Source organism: Triticum urartu, chromosome 5A (genome assembly GCF_056163025.1).
Source record: "Triticum urartu cultivar PI428250 chromosome 5A, HENAU_Tu73, whole genome shotgun sequence".
Classification (NCBI taxonomy): domain Eukaryota; kingdom Viridiplantae; phylum Streptophyta; class Magnoliopsida; order Poales; family Poaceae; genus Triticum; species Triticum urartu.
In genome coordinates, this window is record NC_141877.1 from 307,600,117 (window position 1) to 307,624,105 (window position 23,989).

General features: G+C 45.0%; 1 protein-coding gene across 6 annotated transcripts; it reads left to right on the forward strand.

Annotated features, from left to right (window-relative positions):
* The first annotated feature begins 3,780 nt into the window (after nucleotides 1–3,780).
* LOC125508672 (uncharacterized) lies at nucleotides 3,781–14,957 on the forward strand. Of its 6 annotated transcripts, none has more exons than XM_087525941.1 (6): nucleotides 3,781–4,473; nucleotides 4,547–4,774; nucleotides 5,880–6,141; nucleotides 12,922–13,348; nucleotides 13,853–14,129; nucleotides 14,206–14,957. In XM_087525941.1, exons 4-6 carry the CDS (start codon nucleotides 13,241–13,243, stop codon nucleotides 14,859–14,861), a joined length of 1,041 nt encoding a protein of 346 aa, XP_087382067.1. In that variant the 5' UTR covers nucleotides 3,781–4,473; nucleotides 4,547–4,774; nucleotides 5,880–6,141; nucleotides 12,922–13,240; the 3' UTR covers nucleotides 14,862–14,957. The 6 variants fall into 6 exon arrangements, 2 of the variants coding, with proteins under 2 accessions (XP_087382067.1, XP_048529395.2); XM_048673438.2 differs by having other exon boundaries at nucleotides 4,557–4,774; XR_007283710.2 differs by lacking the exons at nucleotides 12,922–13,348; nucleotides 13,853–14,129; nucleotides 14,206–14,957 and adding an exon at nucleotides 6,256–8,916.
* The last annotated feature ends 9,032 nt before the right edge of the window (nucleotides 14,958–23,989 follow it).

Here is a 23,989-nt window from a genome sequence, read left to right on the forward strand (position 1 = left end):
AAATCTTGTAAACCGCTATGATGTCATCTTCCAGGTTCATAATAAACCACCATGACATCACCTGTTATTAAAAATTGTATATCTCACCTTCATTAATGAGCCTCCGACAATCGAGGCGACAACTCTGTCACATATCCAACTTTTGGGCTCCTCGACTTTCGCGCCTGTCACGTATCCCTTCACCTTATAAATAAGACCAAGGGGTACTTTTCATCCCCCCCGTGCCTCCTCGCTTATTCTTCCTTGTGCCGACCTGACCCTTACGCGCAGCCGCCGTCGTCAAGCTCCGCCCTCGACTTCATCTCCGGCCGCTGCATCAACCTGAACGTACTAGAGAAACGCGACGCGCCTTCGCTATTTCGCCAACAATAGTAAGTTTCCCTTTTCCTTGCTCTAGATCCGCCATTAGGGTTTCGGTGTTCATCAAAGCTCGAAGTTGTTCTTCTCTGTTCATCTCCGTAGTGTAAATGGCGATCTCAGATCTGACATTTTCTTGCGCAGTCGTAGTTATAATTCCTTTTTGCATCCTTAGAACATCTTCTTCGTATAGAAAAAACTCATCTGGACCCAATGAACTACTTAAACACCTGTATTTTGAGTCTGAATATATTTTGATTTACTGATACACTGCAGATCTGAAATTACCATATCGATATGTGAAACTTGTTTTTCCCTTACTTAGATATTTTAGATCTGTACCTTCCATACCAATGTAGGCAGTTTAACTTTTTTTTAGAAAATAATAATCCGGCAGGTAGAAGATGATAATCTGGCAGGTACCATTAGTCCCCTCTTAAACCGCCGATTCTTTTATCTTTGTAACCCCTCCAATGTCAGGCTCCGGTTTAACAATGTGCATCCGCCTCCGTCTTCTCCTTCTGATCTTGCGTCGCTTTATGCTTGTCTGTCATAAACCTTAAACCAGCATTTGATATTTTTCCAGCTTTTCATTTGAAATGGCCAAACAATTTTATGCTTGTAACTGGGTCCCTTCCCGGGCTACTGAAGAGCAACTAACCGGATGCGTTGCAACCGGCGTTTTAGCAAAGAAAGAAGTCATCCACTGGAGGGCCAATGGTCCGGAAAATCCTCCTGAGCCCAAGGATGGAGAAGTAGTCGCGTTCGTTGACCACCTGGGTCGAGGGTTTAGCCCTCCCGGATCAAAAAAAAATCTGAGATGTGCTTGCTAGCTTCCAAATCCATCCTTAGGACATCAGACCAAACTCTGTGTCCAATGTTTGCAATTTCCAAGTATTTTGAGAGGCTTATCTTCAAGAAGAGCCCACAGTTGAACTGTTTAGGGATTTCTTCTACTTGAACCGTCGTACAGAGTTTACAGACGGACCCAATACTGAACTTGGTGGAATGGCTATTCAAAAGAGGAAGGATGTTAGTTTCCCTCACGCCAAGCTTCATAGTCACCCCAAGGATTGGAGTCAGACTTGGTTTTATTGCCGAGATACGTCTCCAACTGATCAGAATCCTCTGCCGGGTTATCGTCCTCACCGGCTTAGCAACACACATCCATTTCCTCAGAGGCTGACTGCAAAGGAATGATCCAACTACGCAGCACAACTCTCAAAACTCAGAGCCTTTATGGCAAACGGTTTAACAGGAGTTGACTTTGTTCGCTGCTGGATATCCTGGAGCATTCTGCCTTTAAGCCGGCGCCCTGATTTAATGTGTGAGTACACAGGGGACTTGAAAGATCCTCAATGCCATATTAACATTCAGCTAACAGAGGCTGTCAAGAAAATATTGAATGAACCGGAGGCTGTTTGCAGCAAGGCAGGGCTAAGTCCTTTCTGCACTTCGAATAAACAGCCAATTGTAAGAACCATATAACCTTTTGTTTTAGCTTGATCCCTTTAAATATTCTCTCAAAAAAATTTCCATCTTTGACAGGGCGATGATCCGTTCTGGAAGAAGAAACCACAGGACAAACCGGCCAAGACGCCTCGCCCCAAGACCAAGGTTACTAAAAACCTGCCAAGAAGAAAAACGTTGAACCCTCTGAACCGAACATTGATGATGACCCGGATAATCCGGACTCAGAGGTAGAACTTGACTCTCTTGGTTCGTTTTTCATACACCTCATTGACAATGACTATTATCAGGATGACGTTGAAGGCAGCCAAGCCGATGTCGCAGAGGTAATTATTCTTTCCTCCGGTTCAGATCCTCTGCCAACACAGAAAATCCATCAAGCAAACCAGAAAGTAAGATTTTCTCACCCCTAGCTCACTTGGATCCAAACTTTCTTTTGAAGAAGCAGCAACACAAAGCTCGCCGCACAACCTGGCACAGCGGCCAAGTAGTCACTTCAGCACTTCAGCCGGTTTACCGAACACTCCGGTTCGGAAACGTCAACCTGAGGTCTCACATACTTCTGATACTTCTTATCCCAAGGTAGGCTATTTCCGACAACCTCTTAATCCGTCCGATTCAAATTATCAGGGAACGCCTCATTCATCATCTGGCGAGTCAATGACCACACGGCTCCCTCCTCTTAAGACTGTTCCTGGGTAAACGCTTTGAACTTAACCTTTTGACACTTTATACTTGTGTGTTATACTAACCTTTATATATTTTCGTTTCAGAGCCAAGGTCAGGCCCAGCAAAAAGGCCAAATTGAATAAACCAGCGGATGATAACCCGACTGATGATAACCCGGCTGAAGATAATCCAGAACAGTTTTGAGACGAACGTTGATGACATACATGATGATCCGCCACCAGAACACCATGATACCTTTGCTGAACCGACGGAAGAGGATCCCACCGGCCGTGCTACTGACTCGCCAAGCCTAGCCAAAGCCGCAGATAAACCGCCAAGCCCGGCCAAAGCCGCTGAGGAACAATCAGACGACGTCATTGTCACTCGCATCGGCCACACCAGCCCTGGCAATCCTATCGCTTTATCAAAGCATAGTGCCAAGGAAGAGTTTTCTGCTATGGACAAGGGCAAGTGGAAAACGGATTTATCCAGCTATGCCCACCTCAACACTCAAGAGATTCATTCTAGTTTCTTGAACCGGTGTCTTCCAGTTATGCACGTTGTTGCCATGTCATTCGCTTGTGTGTTGTATCTTATTATGTCATCATGTGCATTGCATCGTCATGTTTTTAAAAACTTGCATTCGTCCGGGTTTTCCCAGTTCTCCCCATTGTCCATTCTGAGCCCAACCACACTCGCACACGCCCGCGACATGTCCGAAATAGTATTTTATAAGTGGCCGGAAAATGTTCTCGAAATGGGTTGAAAGTTGGCATGTGGTGTTGTTTTGTTGTCAGTAGGCCACCTGCCAAGTTTCATCGCATTCGGAGTCCGTTTGACGTCCCAACGGATAACTATAGCGACAATATAGCCGGTCTTTTCGTCGGACGTTTTCGGTCTCCGAAAACTGCTGCCGGGTCTCTCTCTCTTCTCCCGCAGCCCTCGGCCTTCTACATAGTCACAACCAGCCCACCTAGGCCTACCTATCCTCCCTCTCGATCGGATCCATCGGTCGCGATCAGAGGCTCCAACCCCCCCCCCCCCCCCTTTTATCTTTGGCCTTTCATCAAACCCCTCGCGCGTCCGAAAGCTGTCCCGAACCCGAACCGCTCAGTCGTGACCATTGGGTCCGGATCATCCCCAAGCATCCCTAAAATTTCTTCATTTCTTTGTTTGGACGCCCTAGTCTATTTATCCGGATTCATCTGATTAAAATCAAAGGGACCAAATGCCCCTATAAAAATCCACTTGCTATATATATAAGACCACCACCTACCAAATCAACCTAACCCTGTTAGAATCTAGGATGGTTGTCCCATCCATACCTCCTCCCTGCCGCCACTCCACCTGGATCCTCGGGATCCATCCCGGACCAACCAGCGAGCCCACCTCCTCCTGCTTTGATCCCCGAAGGGATCGAGAGAGCTGCCGCCGCCTCGTCACCTCCCGCGCCTCTCGACCCCCGCCTCCTCTGCATGCATCTCACCGGAGCAAGCCCCGTCCCGATCCAGCCGTCGCCGGCGAACAACAGCAGCACCTGAGCCCCCCGCTCCCTGCCTCCTCACACCGGCGACCAACCCGACGACACCAGGCCCTGTCTCGCGCCCCTGTTTTTTTTCCTTCGTCTCCCTCGCTGCTCCCTCTGTCTCACCCGATTCTCTCTCTCTCTCTCTCTCTCTCTCTCTCTCTCTCTCTCTCCCTCTCTGTTCTCTGTAACAGCGCCGTCTTCAACCTCGTCGAACCAGGCCACCCCGGCCAGCCTTCCGCCACCTGCAAGCCAACCCCACCGCCGGCCGCCCTTCCCCATCTCGATCGGATCCAGGACCCCGCCGCCTCCAGCCACCTCTCCACGGTCATGGCACCGCTGGAGGTTCCTTGCCTCGAGCCTCTGCCACGACCAGCACCCGACCAGCAGGTCGCCAGCGCGCCCGATGCCTCCTCCTCGCGCATGCCTGGCCGCGCCACCGGACCTCGCAGGTCGCCGTGCCCTGCCATCTCCGTCTCTCTTCTTCCCTTCCCCTGTTTCTCTCTGAACTCTGTCTTTCTTCAGGCAACAACAGCCTCCTTCAACCTCGTCGCCTCAAGCCCCTGCTTCGTCTCCTCCTACGTGGATCCATTCGCCCTCGCGTCGTTCCCACGGGATCAGGCGCGTTCCGGCCGGGAAGAGCCCCGCCGCTGCGACCTCCTGCATCCTGCCGCCATGGCGCCACTGCCGTTCTCCTTCAGCGAGACTAGTAAGCTTGCACGTGCAATGCACGTCTTGCTTGCACATGCAAAGGTAAATAACGACAAACCATGATTAGATCAATGGTGGGCATAGGGTCCATTGATTTCTCAAGAAACATACTATGAGCAGAAAATAAATGTAATATAAATGAATAAAGAATTGGTAAGAAAAAATATGATCCGAATAAAGGTTGCATTATGATGGAGAAAAATGTAACATATGTTTTGGATAACAGTGCCCAACCATGTTATGAGTTTCGTACAGGCACTTGAAATTTGATTGTGAGATATTCTCTATTCCTAGTCGATAATGCATAAAAATACAACTGAAAAGGGATATAAAAACCAAGCAATAATCAGCTTGGGCAACATTATCTCATCTCTGTTGAGATGTCTTCACCAAGATTCCGTTCTCTGCTTTCTCTTTACCCAACTTAATTACTGGAAAGGTATTTAAGTTGCTCATTGGTCAGCACACTACATGGGAGATCAATAATACTACCACTGTAAATCACTAAAAGGAGAGGACACTTCGCAAACATGTCTCATATTTCAGTATACTACTTTAGTACTTACCGCAGGTGTGGGAAGATGACAACAACAATCAAAAAAAGGTTTCTTGTCCCTGTAAAATCAGTGAATTGTTATATCTAAATCACATATTTGCTCCATTCAGTTGAACTAATTTTGACGAAGATCAATTTCAGGTCTAAAATTTCAAGCCTAATGAAAAACAAAATGCAATAGACATAACTGAATAATGGGTACATGATAGTAGGTTAAATAAGCCCATACAACTTGTGGTCTATGGAAATAAGAATTAGAATTCAAGCTCATACAAGTAAATAAATAGATTATCAAAAAGCTATATCAGGTTACAGAGCAACAATAGTGCTACCATGAGGTTGCAGTGAGGAATAGTGGAAAAGGAATAAAAAAATTGTGTAAGCATGAGAGCAAACTTCCTCCAATAATTTTTGTGTCAGTCACATAGCAGGTGCATTCCTGTTCTGATTAAATCAGATAACCAATGATGGAATAATCCCATTAAAGGGGATAGTTGCATTATTGTTCATGTTTTTCTTCACCGCAAAGATCATATATCTGAGTGTAGCCTCTGCAACTAACTTTCATCACCTCCCGGACCGTCATGGTAGGTTGTTGATAACAACAACAGTAACACAATCGCCGCGAGAAAAATGTGTGATGTAGCACAATGGTGACACCAACGCCTCCCGGCTGTGCCCAGCTGTGGCAACTGCCACACCCCACTGCCACCGGACGGCGCCCCCATCCAGGAGTACACAAGTTGCCCCACGCCAAGCGAGATCTTTCAAATCTTCTCTATCATTGTCATTGCAAAAGGACTTTCATCAGTGGCTCGCTGACAATCTCCCCCAAACCCTACAAGAGATTCAAGTAAGTTTAAACTTCCATTTTGCACATGTGCAATTGAGTCACTCACCTTGCTAGATTAGGTCAGATCTATTATCCATACCTAAGCCCTCCGAATTATTGTATTTTCCTGGCCAGATAATGGATCAACAAGCTTGTCCCTTCATATTGTCAAACACGGGCTGACTGGATCATCTACTTTGGTCATTCAAATTATAAAACACAATCATGATATTGAAATCTCATCTCATTCCATCACGTGAGCTTTTCCCAGTTTTTTTTAAAGAGCTTTTCTCAGTTTTGGACAAACTGAATGACGGTGACGATTTGTATATTGTAGCTTTTTCTTTCATACACTTCACTGAGTAGATGGGAGAGCGCGCTGTGCCCTATGTTCAACCCCAAAAACCTTGATTCAAGGTTTGTAGGTCATAGTAGTTGTCATCACTCGCAAGCTTGCTTGTGCACTTTAAAAAACTGCATGACGAAGCACATCAAGAGCAGCAAAGGTGCTCTCAAGTTGTTATGCATATCATATGGCACATGTAGGACAACAAAATGACAGTCATCAAGGAAAATATATAATTACCAAATCAACCCCAAATCAGCACTCGCATCTCCATCTATGTATCAGACTACTTGGAACTGAACTGAATGTAAAGCAAGATTTAAGTGTTGACCATTAGTCCTCAATGTCCCATGTGTTCTCCATCCTGCTCCTGATTTTACTGTCCTACTCTAGTTCGTAGTCTAAATTTAGTTACTGGTTGCACTCACCCCTAAGTGAACACTAAAAGTTTTAACAGGATAAATCACACAGATATATCATTAATTACCTTAGTCAATAGAGTCCTGGAATTGGGTCACAAGATCCTGACAAAACTGACCGGAGTTTTCGTAGTTCTCTGAAACTTTTCATGTCTGGTTCGCTACTACTCACAGTTCTTTCTTGGATTAAATAAGCCCCATGAAAGCAAATTTTCTTGGGGTATACGACTGAAAAGAAGGTTGTAAAATTCATCAAAATCATCTAGAACAAAACAGTATGACATACTTTTTGCGCAAGTACTGTAAAAACAAGTATTACCTGTCCTAGCCTTTCTTTCTCAACAGTCTCTGGCTTGTACTGAAAAAACAGTATGACGTACTTTTTTACTCCTACAACTACCTTCGTGATGATCCGAAGAAAGTGTCGCAGACACTATGCACATTTATTTTGTTGGATTGTGCAGATCCAATTGAGCAGTCCCTAAAGCTGGAAGGACTTGAGAGAATTCAGTACACTATTATTAGGAGCCAACAATTCCGTTTCAGAACACAATTGCTATAGATATATGATGCTGAAAATTCCGTTCTTAAAATATCCTTCATATTTAAACTCGACATATCTAGAAAATGAGAGCTTTGGCCTTCTTCTGTTAACATGAAAGTAGCAGCTAGCAGCCATGTTGCAACTCCATATTTTAGACGCTTTCAATGAATACACAAGACATGCAAGGACCGCTCACAGTTTCGGCGGCAATGTGAGCAAAACAAGTCAGCAAGCACATAATGATTTCTAGGCTGAGAAGAGTGTAGATAGACGTGCATAACAAGTATTCCTATATACGACCCTTCACCACTTATCTGCTTCTAAAACAAACCATATACTAAAAGCTGGAATACAGATCACGAAAATGTTGCGATAATTCTGATTTTTGCAGTTGACAGAACAGTATTAGTAGAAGGTAAGTAGTATTGTTCTGGAAATTTAGTGAAACGGAAGCGTGATTAGCATATCAAAATACCGTATTAATCGACCCATTGTATTTGGAAGAATAGGGCGGCATATCTCACGGGGTCATCCATGATCGCAGTGGATGTAAATCGCTTGGTGATCGGTGATGAACTGGGGCGAGATGGACGCACCCGATGGACGTTTTGAGCACAGTACTTGACACAATAGCCTTGATCTTTGCGACCCCTCTCCAAAGCTGCCTTTCTATCCTGAAATCTCCCGAAAAAACCAAACTCTGAGACAGATGGTAGCCGGTGAGGGGAACTGACCACATGCTGCTGAAGTAAGCTTCTGCTTTTTATGTTCCGAGAGGTCAAATTTCAGGCTGGTTCTAGTGATACTTATCAGCCTAAAACTACTTGGTCACATATGGACATGAAGTCCAACTGATTGTCCGGTAGCTAAATAGTTCAAACTTTTTCACTACACGGTTTGTGACTAATAAGTCAGTCATATGTTAGTACTACACAGTGCTTAATGACATTTTAGTTTTTTTGCAAAAAAAAAGAATTATAGCAATTGGAGTTCACTTGTTCGTTTTTTCTCTAACTAATGAGAAACAAATAGGATCTGCTTTCTTGCTAAAAATTCTTTAAGCAAGGGATCAACATAACTTCCGTCAAATTTATGAAATCATGTGATGCTAGATAACAATAACAGCATCAAACTCTACAAAATAAATGCCTCGGCATTTAAAAAAAAAATCCATGATGAGCTCATTGATGAGAAGCAGACAAACACTATGCCAATAAATAATTACCACTACCTAAGCATCATTGAGCTACATACTATGACACTCTTGTTTATTCAGTAGAAGAGCAAGAAAAGTCTTCCTTTCAGCGTGATAATTGTAAATATTTCAGATGCAGAAGAGTAGGAAAAGAATTTACCAATGGATGAACAGTTTCAATATGAAAATACTTATGTGCATTATAAAGATTATTCAGTTTATGGAACTTTAAAAAGTAATAACATGGCAAAAGCTTTTATATTGTCTTCAGAGGATAAAACAACCATGCATGTTTGAAAAAAGTTCAGAATCAAGTTGTAAACCAGATACCTTTCTAGTTGCAATACCTCCTTCAGCATCCTCTTTCTTGTTGTAGGAAAAAATAAGCTTGAATAATGATCCAAGAGCAAAGGCGTTGGGACTATCAGTGCCACCCATCAGCAGCATTGTCGACTTATATTTCTTCCTCATTGGACCATCACATACTATGTTCTTCTTAACTATCACCTACTCAAGGCAGTTGCAGAGCTTTGCATATAATTTCATATTATTTCAACATAAATAGCACAGCTTATCAAATAACCCAGTATAAAGATATATGCATGAATTTCAGCACAACACAAAGATCTAAACTTCATGCTTTTACAAGGGTAGTAGTAGATGAACACTATACCACTACAATAACTGACAATAGTATCTGAATTGTGGAGCACGACCAGAATGTTCAGAAAAGACGCATGACATTTACCTGAACATGGATAACCTGTTCGTCAATCAAGAAGGCATGTCTCTTCAGAGAATAATATTCAGTTTCGCTGGTTAAAACTGCTTCTTGCTTTTAACTGCATTTCGCTCAAATTAGCCTAACCTCAAAACTGAGGACAGATCAGTCTACTGCTATTGCAGCAAGCAAAATGAAATTCATTCAAAAACAGAAGATAACATAGAGAGCAAGCATGACATGGTGGATAAAATGCGACAGATCGGTAGCTGGTACTCCCTCTGTAAACTATTCCCTCCGTCCCAAAATTCTTGTCTTAGATTTGTCTAAATACGGATGTATCTAGTTACGTTTTAGTGTTAGATACATCTGTATCTAGACAAATGTAAGACAAGAATTTTGGGACGGAGGGAGTAATATAAGAGCATTTAGATCACTAATATAAAACTGGTTCAATGTGATACGAATTGCAACAGATGTCAACACCTATGAAGCTACAAACGGGCAACTCCCAGTTCATTGAAGTATACCACAACTGTATATATACTGCTAAGGACATACAAAGATCAGAACCAAGAATAGGAAGTGGTGGTAACCTGACTGTAGCTGCGACTGCGGCGGTTTCAAGATGGCCTAGGCGAGGCGGTGGAGAACCGGCAGGCATCGTGGGGAGTGTGGTCGCGAAGGGGCCAGCGGTGGGGCGTCGTGGTCGCTGTTCGGGGATGGCCTGAGTTGGGAGAGGCGTGCGTTTGTGGAGTGCGAGTGGGGGTGGGCAGCAGCCGGCGTCACCGTGCGCGCCGCAAGGAAGCAGAACCCGGCGGCCACCTCGACCCTCCTCGCCGCCTTCCGTCTCCGCCTCCACCTCGACCGCGCGCACCGTAAGGAAGCAGAACCCGGCCTCCACCTCAACCCTCCGCACCGCAAGGAAGCAGGACCCGGCGGCCATCTCGTTACTCCCCCGCCTCCGCCTCACCGCCTTCCGAGACACCGCGCTCACCCTCCACCTCCTCGTCCGCGGCGGAGGAGGCCAAGCTGACCGGCGGTGGCGGAGGAGGGCGAGGATTTAGGGCGGCGGGCGGCGGCGGAGGCCGAGTGGATAGGCGGGCGGCGGACGGGGCGGACGACGGGGGAGGATCAGCGTCCGCTGGGAGGTGGAGCGGGTGAGGTCGTGGTGCGGGCGTGGCGTGCGGAGCGGTTTTTGTTTTTCGAAGCAGCGGGTAGGATTAGCGATCGATAGTGTGGGCGTGGCTTAATTCCGTGGCTTGCAGCGTTAAACACGAAACGATTAGGAGCCATTAGATTTTGATGATGGATGGATGTGATTGTTTGGATCTGCCCCTCTCTTCCTTTTATAGTGGTAGTAGATGCAGCAGCGCTGCATCGAGCGCATGACCACCACGCGCGTGGGTCACCAGCTGGACTCCAGATCAGGCCCAGCGCGCTTCCTTCCCACCGACTTGGGCTTGGCCCATGGTGAGGGCACCCCGCACCCCTCCTTTTTTCCCTCCTGTTGGGCTAGTCTGCCAGATTTGGCCTGTATATTTTTTAGGCTCTGTGAATTTCTGTAATTATCCAGTGCACGTTGTTTTGTAGAAACCCCCCTAAGCTTCATGCATTTAATAACTCATGAACCGTGCATTGGATTAAAACAAACTTTATATGTAAAATGCTTAGAATTTTGTGCAGTTTCATAATATGCCACTTTCATCCATGTTTAAAATGATGTTTGTTTAAATTTGCTTAAATAACTTGCTAAAATGATTTATTTCACAACTAAATAACCGTAGCTCCAAATTTAATAAACTTTATATGTAAATGGGGTGAAAAAATGCATAGATTAACATGGTGGCATTACTTTGCATGTTTAATAACTCTAAAATTGTGTTTAGGGCAGAACAATACCAACCTTAAAATATGCATATGAGGATTTTCCAGAAGTGTCGTTGGTTATTTCCGTCCTCATTTAAACTTGACCAGTAGTTAGTTTACTTATGCTTCACCCCTTGCCATGTTTAATAACATTTAATATTGTTGAGTACATAACCGAGAGTGAACTAAATGTTTGAATGTGGTGCTTTCTTCAATATGCAACTCATTGCATATTGAGCTCCACTTAACTTGTAGTTTTGCTTGTGCACTTTGCCATGCCATGTTTCATTAAACCGGACATGCATCATACTTGGTTGTGCATCATGCCATGTTCATGTGATGGTTGTTTACTATGTTGCTTGCTTCTTTCCGGGTTGCTTCTCTCGTTAGCTTCGGTTCTGTTCCGGAGTTGTGAGGATTCGTTCGACTACGTCCGTTTGCCTTCTTGATGGACTCGTTCTTATTTCTTGCGGGATCTCAGGCAAGATGACCATACCCTCGAAATCACTTCTATCTTTGCTTGCTAGTTGTTCGCTCTATCGCTATGTCGCGCTACCTACCACTTGTTATATCATACCTTCCATATTTGCCATGTCAAGCATCTAACCTTCCTTCCTAGCAAACCATTGTTTGGCTAAGTTACCGCTTTTGCTCAGCCTCTCTTATAGCGTTGTTAGTTGCAGGTGAAGCTGAAGTTTGTTCCATGTTGGAACATGGATATGTTGGGATATCACAATATCTCCTATTTTTAATTAATGCATCTATATACTTGGTAAAGGGTTGAAGCCTCGGTCTTATGCCTGGTGTTTTGTTCCACTCTTGCCATCCTAGTTTCCGTCATACCGGTGTTATGTTCCTTGATTTTGCGTTCCTTACGTAGTTGGGTGTTATGGGAAACCCTTGACAATTCGCTTTGAATAAAACTCCTCCAGCAAGGCCCAACCTTGGTTTTACATTTGCCTAACAACCTATACCTTTCCCTTGGGAGTAATTAACCCGAGGTTCATCTTATTTTAACCCCCCTAGGCCAGTGCTTCTCTAAGTGTTGGTCCGAACTAGAGCACCATGCGGGACCGTCCCTTGGCAACTTGGGTTATGTTGGTACCTGTACGCTTAGCTTATCCAGTGTGCCCTGAGAACGAGATATGTGCAGCTCCTATCAGGATTTGTCGGCACATTCGGGCGGTCTTGCTGGTCTTATTTTACCATTATCGAAATGTCTTGTAACCGGGATTCCGAGACTGATCGGGTCTTTCCAGGAGAAGGAATATCCTTCGTTGACCATGAGAGCTTGTGATGGGCTAAGTTGGGACACCCCTGCAGGGTATAAACTTTCGAGAGCCGTGCCCGCGGTTATGTGGCAGATGGGAATTTGTTAATATCCGGTTGTAAAGAACTTGACACTTAACTTAATTAAGATGCACCAACCGCGTGTGTAACCATGATGGTCTCTTCTCGGCGGAGTCCGGGAAGTGAACACGGTCTTGTGTTATGCTTGAACGTAAGTAGTTTCAGGATCACTTCTAGTTTCTCGACCGTTGCGTTGCTTCTCTTCTTGCTCTTATTTACGTATGTTAGCCACCATATATGCTTAGTGCTTGCTGCAGCTCCACCTCACTACCTTTTCCTACCCTTAATATTAAATAGTCTTGATCTCGCGGGTGTGAGATTGCTAAGTCCTCGTGGCTCACAGATACTTCCAAACAGTTGCAGGTGCCGATTATACCAGTGCAGGTGACGCAACTGAGCTCAAGTGGGAGCTCGATGAAGATCTTGATCGTTGTGTTGTGTCTTTTCCGGTTGATCAGTAGTGGAGCCTAGTTGGGACGATCGGGGATCTAGCATTGGGGGTTGTCTTCTTTTATTTTGGTTCCGTAGTGGGACCTTGATTGTATTCTGGATGGTGTATGTTTAACTTGTTATTTGTGTGAAGTGGCGATTGTAAGCCAACTCTTTATCCCTTTCTTATTCAGTACATGGGATTGTGTGAAGATTACCCCTCTTGCGACAAACCTACCATGCGGCTATGCCTCTAAGTCGTGCCCCGACACGTGGGAGATATAGCCGCATTGTGGGTGTTACAAACCGGGACTATGAAGCCGATTTAGTAGGCCTGAGGAAGGAGCGATACGAGGTAAACACTGTTAACTCTTCACAACTGTTTCTCTTGTTCCATTTGTACTATCAACTCCAGCAGCCCCCAAGGGCCGGTTTATGATATCAACATGAGCCGGGACTTAATAAAACTTCAATTTTTGCCTGCATAGCCCCCAAGGGCCGGTTTATCGTTTTATGATGAACCGGGACTTTTAAAGTATGAATCCTGCAATTTTGCTTGTGTAGCCCCCAGGGATCGGTTTATACCTTTAGGATGAATCAGTACCTACCTGTCATGAAGCTTCCAAAACTCTTGATAACCATATTTGTAAACTGGTTGATGAAGAAAAATCCATAATTCTGTCTTGAGAAAATATACAGTAGCCCCCAAGTGCCAAGAATATAACTTGTTATGTGCTTGGGACTTAAAATGTCAGTTGAGAAAAGCCATATGCATTAGCCCCCAAGTGCCAAGTGTATAACTTGTTATGTGCTTGAGACTTCCAACATGCACTACTGACTTATAAAATGTCGCTTGCAGGCTAACCTTAGCCAGAAAGAATGTCAAATCGCCGACCTTCAGGAAAATATTAAGTCCCAGCAAGCTGTAACCTCCAAGGCTAAAGAGGAGTTGACTGACGCTTTAGCAGCCATGGAACAACTGAAAGAAGGCTTCAACAGTGAACGGGCGACATGGGATGCTGAAAAAACAACTCTGCTAAAGCGGGCGGAGGATGCTGAAGCAACTCTTAAACCGGTAACAGAAGAGTTGACTGGCTTGAAGCGGCAAATCAATGCCATGAACACTGCTGTGTTTGGTAAGTACCTTTATGATAAGCTTCAACATGTATTGTCCCATAATCTGCCGGTTTATCAATATGTTCAATGATGCAGGATCTTGTATTACCCACCTGGGCTCGGATATGCGGAAGAAGCTGAAGGCTTCCTATACTCTTATAGAGCAGTTATACACCGGTGCACAACGGATCATTTGCACTGCCGCTCATAACAAACTGCCCCGGAACCTTATCAAGGAAACACTAGAAAAGCTGTCAATGCTGCCTGCCCGGTTGGAGGAGTTAAAAAGATCAGCTGCAAGAGCAGGTGCTCTGACTGCACTAATCCGGGCTAAGGCCTGGATACCAGATCTTGACTCGGCTGGCATAGGACGCGGCTATCCGAGCATAAAGGAAGACGGGTCAGCGTTTGATAACAACGATCTTCGAGCTTTGACAAAGGAGATGCGTCCCTTAGCGAGCAAATTGGCCGAAGAAACAGATATCTCACACTATCAGCCGGTTTATGATGCTGAGAATAAGCGACTTCCTGCACCAACTCATGATGTGGAGGATCTTATCCCACCAATCCGTAAGCATACTTATGCCCCGGACGTTGACCCCTCCACCCTTATAAGCGACGAGGTTGTATTCAAGGCTCTAACTGGAATCGACTGGACCACCATTGAGTTCCAGCCGTTGGGTGGAGAGGAGGAGGGTGAACTGACGCAGGATGACCCGCAGCCATCAAGTCAGCCTGGCAAAGAATCATGATCCGGAGGCCGGTTTAATCTACTGCAATCTTTGCTAAAAAAAGACAATTATCCTTTTGGGCATCAAAAACGCCTTGTAATAGGCTAGTTGAAACACTTGGTCTCTATGCTATCGTGCATATTCACTTCTGCATGATACTGTTAATCCGTTATAATTATGTGATGTCTGCTTATGATCCTTTAGCAGCTCTATTTGACCTGTTTCTACATATAACAAGTTTGAAGTGTCCTGGCGGTTTATCGCCGGACGGGTCATAATGCCCAACATATAACCCAGGTTTATAACCAGGCTGTATTGAATGATAATCAAATACGAAATATATCATACATGTGATATTGAATCACATCGTTGGCGCACCAACTCCCTGTAGTAAAGGTGATAACCCAAATCTTGAGTACTGATAACTCCTCCCTGTTTCGCCGGTTTAGAATAAAGCCGGACCGGGTTGTAATAAACACCGGTTTATTCATATATCATACTGGTGACTTGTAATCAAAGACAAACCGGGTCAATCAACACCGGTTTATATTTGATTGTATACTGACGATGTATAATCGACAATGAAGCCGGATCAGTAGATACCAGCAATATTCTCACTTTGTTCGGCCGACTTATAGTCAACAGCCAGGCCGGGTCAATAGACACCGGTTTGGTATAAAACCCATCAAAAGAAATATCAAAAAAGAAAGATATCAGAAAATATTTAAAAAGGGCGAGGCTTTTCATGGGCTGCCAGGCCCAAATCGAGGCTTTTCATGGGCTGCCAGGCCACTGAGTTAAACCATTTTACAAAGCCTTTTAAGATGGACCTCACATTAACCAATCGTCGTTTTAACTTTGACAAGTTCAGGGTCTATGAGATTGACTTGTCAAACGTTCGGCGGGTCATACCAGGATTACCTGGATGGAGTGGCTTACTTAAAAAGGTAGGATAACCCAGGGTTTTAGGTGAATACACCTGGCTTCCAAGCCAGGCTTGATAGCCTATTACAAGGGTGTAGACTCTTTGTTCTTTGAAAAGCAAAGATCCCCCAAGCAATATTTTGAGTTGTGCTCAGTGGGTGCCTATGTTTGAGTTGTGCTTTTGCAACACTCTCTTTGGCCCCCACGTGATTTCCTTTGGACTTTAAGCCGATCAAGAGGTGTAGCTATGGCTCAAATACAACCAAGCCCCCAAGTGATTTCCCTGGTGGCCTTATGCCAATCAAGAGGTGTAGCTATGGTTCGAATACGACCAAGTCCCCAAGTGATTTTTTACATCTATGGCTTTATAAGCCGGATCAATGAGAAAACTCTGCTTTATAAACAGAAGCCCCCATGTAATCACACATGATGTCAAAAAAAAACAGAGACCCCGCTTTAGCTGAGGCTCCGGTTTATTATATTGATCATAATATATACATTGTCATAACTATGTACATAAGAAGAGCCTGTGGCTCAAGTATAGTAAGGCCGAAGATGAGCTATATTCCACGGCCGTTGGGTCTCCTCCTCCAATTTACGTGAGTCTTTGTGCTCTCGAACATCGATAAGGTAGTATGATCCGTTGTGCAGATTTTTGCTGACCACAAAAGGTCCTTCCCAAGGTAGGGACAACTTGTGCATATCGGTCTGATCCTGGATGAGCCGGAGCACCAGATCGCCTTCTTGAAAAGTTCTAGTTTTAACCCGGCGGCTGTGATAACGACGCAAGTCTTGCTGGTAAATCGCCGAATGAGCCGCTGCAAGATCACGCTCCTCATCTAACAGGTCAAGTGAATCCCGACGTGCTTTCTCATTATCGGCTTCAACATAAGCCGCCACACGGGGCGAGTCATGACGGATGTCACTAGGGAGAATCGCCTCTGCTCCGTAAACCATGAAGAAAGGTGTGTAACCCATAGATCTGTTCGGTGTGGTATTGATGCTCCATAACACAGAAGGTAACTCCTCCACCCAACAACCCAGCGTCCGCTTTAAAGGAACCATAAGTCGGGGCTTGATGCCTCTCAAAATCTCCTGATTGGCTCTCTTTGCTTGACCATTAGATTGGGGGTGAGCCACTAATGACACATCAAGCCGGATGTGCTCACGTTGACAAAATTCTTCCATAGCACCCTTGGACAGATTAGTACCATTATCGGTTATGACGCTATGTGGAAAACCAAAACGGAAGATCACCTTTTTGATGAATTGAACCGTTGTAGCTGCATCACACTTACTAACTGGCTCTGCCTCCACCCACTTGGTGAATTTATCAACCGCCACCAGAAGGTGGGTCTTCTTGTCCTTGGACCTCTTAAAGGGCCCAACCATATCCAGCCCCCAAGTTGCAAATGGCCAAGTGATTGGAATCATCCTTAATTCTTGAGCCAGAACATGAGTGCGGCATGCAAACTTCTGACAACCATCACACCTCTTTACCAAATCCTCAGCATCAGCATGAGCCGTCAACCAATAGAAGCCGTGATGAAAAGCCTTAGCTACCAAGGATTTTGAACTGGCGTGGTGACCACAATTGCCTTCGTGGATCTCACGCAATATCTCACAACCTTCTTCAGGAGACACACAATGCTGAAACGCCCCTGTTACACTGCAATGATGCAACTCCCCATTGATAATGGTCATTGACTCGGATCGCCGGATTATCTGCCTGGCCAAACTTTCGTCCTCCGACAGCTTGCCCCAGTTCATATACGCTAAATATGGGACCGTCCAATCCGGGATAACATGAAGAGCTGCCACCAACTGAGCCTCTGGGTTAGGAACAGCCAAATCCTCCTCCGTAGGTAGCTTGACCGACAGGTTATGCAAAACATCTAGAAAAACATTTGGTGGAACCGGTTTACGTTGGGAACCCAAACGGCTTAAAGCGTCCGCCGCTTCATTCTTTCGCCGGTCCACATGATCGACTTGATAACCCTTGAAATGACCTGCAACAATATCTACTTCTCGACGATATGCTGCCATGAGTGGGTTCTTGGAATCCCAAGTACCAGATACTTGCTGAGCCACCACGTCTGAGTCACCAAAGCACTTAACCCGGCTTAGATTCATTTCCTTAGACATTTGAAGACCATGGAGTAAAGCCTCATATTCAGCTGCATTGTTAGTGCAAGGGAACATTAAACGGAGAACATAACAAAACTTATCACCTAGTGGTGAAGTTAACGCGACTCCAGTCCCCGAGCCCTCCAATTGCCTGGACCCATCAAAATGAATAGTCCAATAAGTATGATCCGGCTTTTCTTCTGGTGCCTGTAACTCTGTCCAGTCATTGATAAAATCCACAAGTGCTTGGGACTTGTTCGCCGTGCGAGGCATATATTTTACTCCATGAGGCCCAAGCTCAATAGCCCACTTAGCAACTTGGCCAGTTGCCTCCCTGTTCTGGATTATATCTCCCAAAGGGGCAGAACTGACCACTGTGATGGGATGACCTTGAAAATACTGCTTGAGCTTCCGGCTTGCCATGAAAACTCCATACATCAGTTTCTGCCAATGTGGGTACCTCTGCTTGGACTCAATAAGCACCTCACTGGTATATAAACCGGCTGTTGAACCGGATACTCCTTTCCGGCCTCCTTGCGCTCCACCACAATAGCCACACTAACAGCCCGGGCATTAGCAGCCACATATAACAACAAGGGCTCTTTATCAACAGGAGCAGCAAGGATAGGCGGCTCGGCTAGCTGCCGCTTTAGACCCTCAAATGCTTCATTGTCAGCATCACTCCAGACGAAGTCATCCGTCTTCTTCAGCATCTGATACAAAGGGATGGCCTTCTCCCCAAGGCGACTGATAAACCGGCTTAAGGCTGCAATCTGGCCTGCCAAGCGTTGAACATTATTGACACACTTTGGCTTGGCTAGCGAAGTAATAGCTTTGATCTTCTCCGGATTAGCCTCAATGCCCCCGTTAGACACCAGAAAACCCAAGAGCTTGCTTGCTGGTACACCAAAGACACACTTGGCCGGATTAAGCATCATCTTATAAACCCGGAGGTTATCAAAACTCTCCTTCAAGTCATCTATCAATGTTTCCTCCTTTCTGGACTTCACCACAATATCATCCACATAAGCATGAACATTGCGCCCGATCTGATTATGAAGACAATTCTGCACACAGCGATGATAAGTCGCCTGGGCACTCTTGAGCCCGAAAGGCATAGATGCTGGAATTTAGTCTATTTTGGGACAGCCCAATAACTATTTCAGAAATTCCTAAATAAATCCTAGAGGCCCACTTAGCCCATTTGTGCAAGGCAAGGGATACTACTAAAGTTTAGTCCCACATTGCTAGTTTAGTGGGAGTTGGACCTCCTTATAAGGGAGGTTCTTTCCCCACTTGTATGAGCATGAGAACAAGAGGGGCATCCACGCACGCTCCTCCTCCGCCGCCCGCCTCGCCACGCCACGCCACGCCTCGTCACGACGCGCCGTGGGTTGCGGGAATAAGACGAGCCGATGTCTAAATTTTTGCCACGCACTACGGGTATACGAAAGGCCACTCGGGAGCTGGAAAGTTTTTGTTGTAGTGGATATTGAATACGAACGCTACACCCTTCGGCTGCTGCCTGTTCGTTTCGTCTCCCGCGTTCCCTTCAGCTCCCGACACAGCCTCTCGCCTCCTTCTCTTGCGCCTATAAAAGGGAGGTCGCTCCTCTCAGAGAGACGCACCAGAACTTCTTCTTCCTCTCGCCACAGTTCCTGAGCACTGCGCTGCTGCTACGTTCTTCCCCATCCCGGCTTGCGGCGTGCACCGCAGGTCGGGACAGTAGGCCTCCAAAACCGCACCTTTTGAGTCCTGTACGGGAGAAGGGTGATAAGGTTTTTGGGGAGCGCTTCGTGTGACTACTGACTTCTTCGTCACGGACGCCCCGGACTCCGATGACTACTTCCCCGACGATGACTTCTTCCCCGACGTCGACAACCTCCTCGACGACATGGCTGGCGAGGATACTGACCCCAAGTCTAGCGCTTCTGCTGCTGCTGTCCCGTATGTGTTCTTCTTCTTTCTGTTAGATGTCCTGCCACAGTTTCTCATACTAGTACTTACCCTAGATGTGTTATGTTCTACTTCATATATGCAACTAGCTCTACTGTCTGCTATAGATATGCTAGGCTACAGTTCATATATGCAGATGTTATTTACCTTGTCTCTGTCAGAACGCATGACTTGTTTTATCTCTACTATATTAGTCATGCTTTACCTAGTATTTCTATTAGTAAAATCATTCGGTAAATTGCTCATTTATCCAACAATCCAAAAACCTTATTATAGGCAATTTACCCCAAGTGGTTTTTCTACTTCCATGAGACCTCCTATGTTTGAGGGTATCCATTATAAGAGGTGGCGCATGAGAGCAGTCTTATGGTTTCAAACCATGAGTTGCTATGACGCCACGCTTGGCAAGCCTGAAGGGGAGCTTGATGCCCAACAGGAACAAGCTTTTCAGAAAATTGATACTCTGTTTAAGGCTGCTCTCTTGAGTGTTCTTGGTGAGAACATAGTTGATGCTTATGTGTCAATTGATAATGGAAAAGATATGTGGGATGCACTCGAGGCCAAGTTTGGGGTCTCGGATGCAGGCACTGAGCTGTACATCATGGAGCAATTTTATGATTACAGGATGACTGAAGAGCGCTCCATGGTTGAGCAAGCTCATGAGATACAGTCATTTGCTAGAGAACTTGAGCACTTCAATTGTATGCTACCAGACAAGTTTGTTGCCGGAGGTATCATCACTAAGCTTCCTACTTCGTGGAGGAACTTTGCTACCTTACTGAAGCATAAGAGGCAGGAGTTTTCCGTTCCGGATCTCATTGGCACTCTTGATATGGAAGAAAAGGCGAGAGCAAAGGACACACGTGCTCGAGGTATTGAGGGAGGATCTAGTGACAATTTGGTACAGAAGAAGAACTTCCAGCCCCACAAGTTCAAGAACAAGGGCAAGTTTGATGGTAAAGCAAAGTTTGATGGGAAGAACAAGGTTGTGCAACACACGAACTTCAAGAGGAAGAATGACAAGAAGAAAGGTGTTTGTCATGTGTGTGGGGATCCTGATCATTGGGCTCCTAGTTGCCCTAATTGCTATGACAAGCGTCATCCTGGGAAAGGCGGCAAGACCGCTAATGTTGTCATTGGAGACATTGACATGAAGGATGCTGGGTATGGTATATTTCCCACTATTCTTTCAGTATGTCATTCTCCTGATTGGTTGATTGACACGGGTGCTAATGTGCATGTATGCGGTGATATTTCCATGTTTTTGTCTTATCAGACCGCAGGGACTTCAACCATGCTGATGGGCAACGATTCAAGTGCTTCTGTTTGTGGTGTTCGCACGGTCGATCTGAAGTTTACTTCGGGGAAGATCGTGCGGCTGAAGAACGTGCATTATGTCCCCTCCGTCAATAAAAATCTTGTTAGCGGATCTCTTCTGTGTAGAGATGGCTATAAGCTTGTCTTTGAGTCGAATAAATTTGTAATATCCAAGTATGGAACCTTTGTTGGTAAAGGCTATGAGTCAGGAGGCCTGTTTCGTTTATCCTTATCAGACGTTTGCAATAAAGTTGTTAATCATGTTTGCAACAATAGTGAATCAAATGTGTGGCATTCACGTCTTTGTCATGTTAACTTTGGTTGCATGTCGCGACTAGCAAAGTTGAACTTAATCCCTAGTTTAACCACTGTCAAGGGATCTAAGTGTCAAGTTTGTGTGCAAGCTAAGAAACCTCGTAAGTCTCACACGATTGCGGAAAGGAGAAATCTTGCACCACTAGAGCTCATACATTCAGATCTATGTGAAATGAATGGTGTTTTGACAAAAGGTGGAAAGAAATATTTCATGACGTTAATTGATGACTCCACTAGATACTGCAGTGTGTATCTTCTGAAATCTAAGGATGAGGCTTTGAACCTTTTCAAGATCTATAAAGCTGAAGTGGAAAACCAACTTGATCGAAAAATCAAGAGGCTTAGGTCCGACTGTGGTGGAGAGTATTTTTCCAATGAATTTGATGCTTTTTGTGCGGAACATGGTATAATCCATGAGAGAACGCCTCCCTACTCACCTCAGTCAAATGGGGTGGCCAAAAGAAAGAACTGTACTCTAACTGATTTGGTTAACGCCATGTTAGACACATCAGGTCTCTCCAAGGCATGGTGGGGGGAGGCGATATTGACAGCATGTCATGTCCTAAACCGAGTCCCCACAAAGAACAAAGAGATAACTCCATTAGAGGAATGAGAGAAGAAAAGGTTAAAGCTCTCTTATCTACGAACCTGGGGTTGTTTGGCGAAAGTCAATGTGCCAATTCCAAAGAAGCGCAAGCTTGGACCAAAGACCGTGGATTGTGTTTTCCTGGGATATGCTTTTCATAGCATTCGTTATAGATTCTTGGTTGTAAAATCTGAGGTACCTGACATGCATGTCGGTACGATCATGGAGTTGAATGATGCGACTTTCTTTGAAGATATCTTTCCCATGAAGGATATGGCTACCTCATCTAATCAGGAGATGCCTAGTTCATCGAATCAGGAACCAGTTACAATTACCGAACCTGCCATTTCGATGGAACACTTGGAAAGTCCTGTGGAGGAGAACAATGAAGTTCCTACTAGGAGCAAGAGACAGAGGACTGCAAAGTCATTTGGTGATGATTTTCTTGTGTATCTCATAGATGACACTCCCAGTTCTATTTCAGAGGCCTATGCATCTGAAGATGCTGACTACTAGAAGGAAGCGGTTCGTAGCGAGATGGATTCCATCTTGGCGAATGAAACTTGGGAGATAACTGATCGTCCTTATGGGTGCAAACCTATAGGATGCAAATGGGTATTCAAGAAGAAGCTTAGGCCTGATGGTACTATTGAAAAGTACAAGGGCCGGCTCGTGGCTAAGGGTTATACCCAAAAGGAAGGTGAAGACTTCTTTGATACTTACTCACCCGTGGCTAGACTGACCACTATTCGAGTTCTACTTTCACTAGATGCCTCACATGGTCTTCTCGTTCATCAAATGGATGTTAAGACTGCTTTCCTAAATGGAGAGTTGGACGAGGAAATTTATATGGAACAACCAGATGGCTTTGTACTAGATGGTCAAGAAAGAAAAGTGTGCAAGTTGCTGAAGTCTTTGTATGGACTTAAGCGAGCACCCAAACAGTGGCATGAGAAGTTTGAAAGAACTTTAACAGCTGCAGGCTTTGTTGTAAACGAAGCTGACAAATGTGTGTACTATCGCCATGGTGGGGGCGAGGGAGTTATCCTTTGCTTGTATGTTGATGACATACTGATTTTCGGAACAAATCTGAATGTGATTAAGAAGGTCAAGGACTTTCTATCTCGCTATTTTGAGATGAAAGACTTAGGAGTGGCTGATGTCATTCTGAACATCAAGTTGTTGAGAGATGATGATGGTGGGATCACATTGCTTCAATCTCACTATGTGGAAAAGATCTTGAGTCGCTTTGGCTATAGTGACTGCAATCCCTCTCCAACACCATATGATGCTAGTGTGTTGCTTCGAAAGAATCGAAGAATTGCTAGAGACCAATTGAAGTATTCTCAGATTATTGGCTCGCTTATGTACTTAGCCAGTGCTACAAGACCTGACATCTCTTGTCGTTAGCAAACTGAGTCGGTTTGTTTCAAAACCAGGAGATGTGCATTGGAAAGCTCTAGAAAGAGTTTTGTGTTATTTGAAAGGCACTGCGAATTATGGAATTCACTACACTGGGCACCCAAAGGTGCTTGAAGGGTATAGTGACTCAAACTGGATCTCAGATGCTGATGAGATAAAGGCCATGAGCGGATATGTATTCACTCATGGAGGTGGCACTATTTCTTGGAAGTCTTGCAAGAAGACCATCTTAACAAGGTCAACAATGGAAGCAGAACTCACAGCACTAGATACAGCTACGGTTGAAGCAGGTTGGCTTCGTCGGCTCTTGAATGACTTGTCGGTTGTTAAGAAACATGTACCGGGTATCCTTATGAACCGCGACAATCAAACTGTGATCATGAAAGTGAGAAGCTCGAAGGATAACATGAAGTCATCAAGACACGTTTAGAGAAGGTTAAAGTCTGTCAGGAAAATGAAAAACTCCGGAGTTATTGCATTGGATTATATCCAAACGTCTAAA

Coding starts and splice junctions, on each gene's coding strand:
- LOC125508672 (XM_087525941.1), top strand. CDS start 13,241: ATGCCTCTAAGTCGTGCCCCGACACGTGGGAGATATAGCCGCATTGTG. Junction 13,349..13,852: donor TGAGGAAGGAGCGATACGAG/GTAAACACTGTT, acceptor TGTCGCTTGCAG/GCTAACCTTAGCCAGAAAGA. Junction 14,130..14,205: donor CATGAACACTGCTGTGTTTG/GTAAGTACCTTT, acceptor TCAATGATGCAG/GATCTTGTATTACCCACCTG.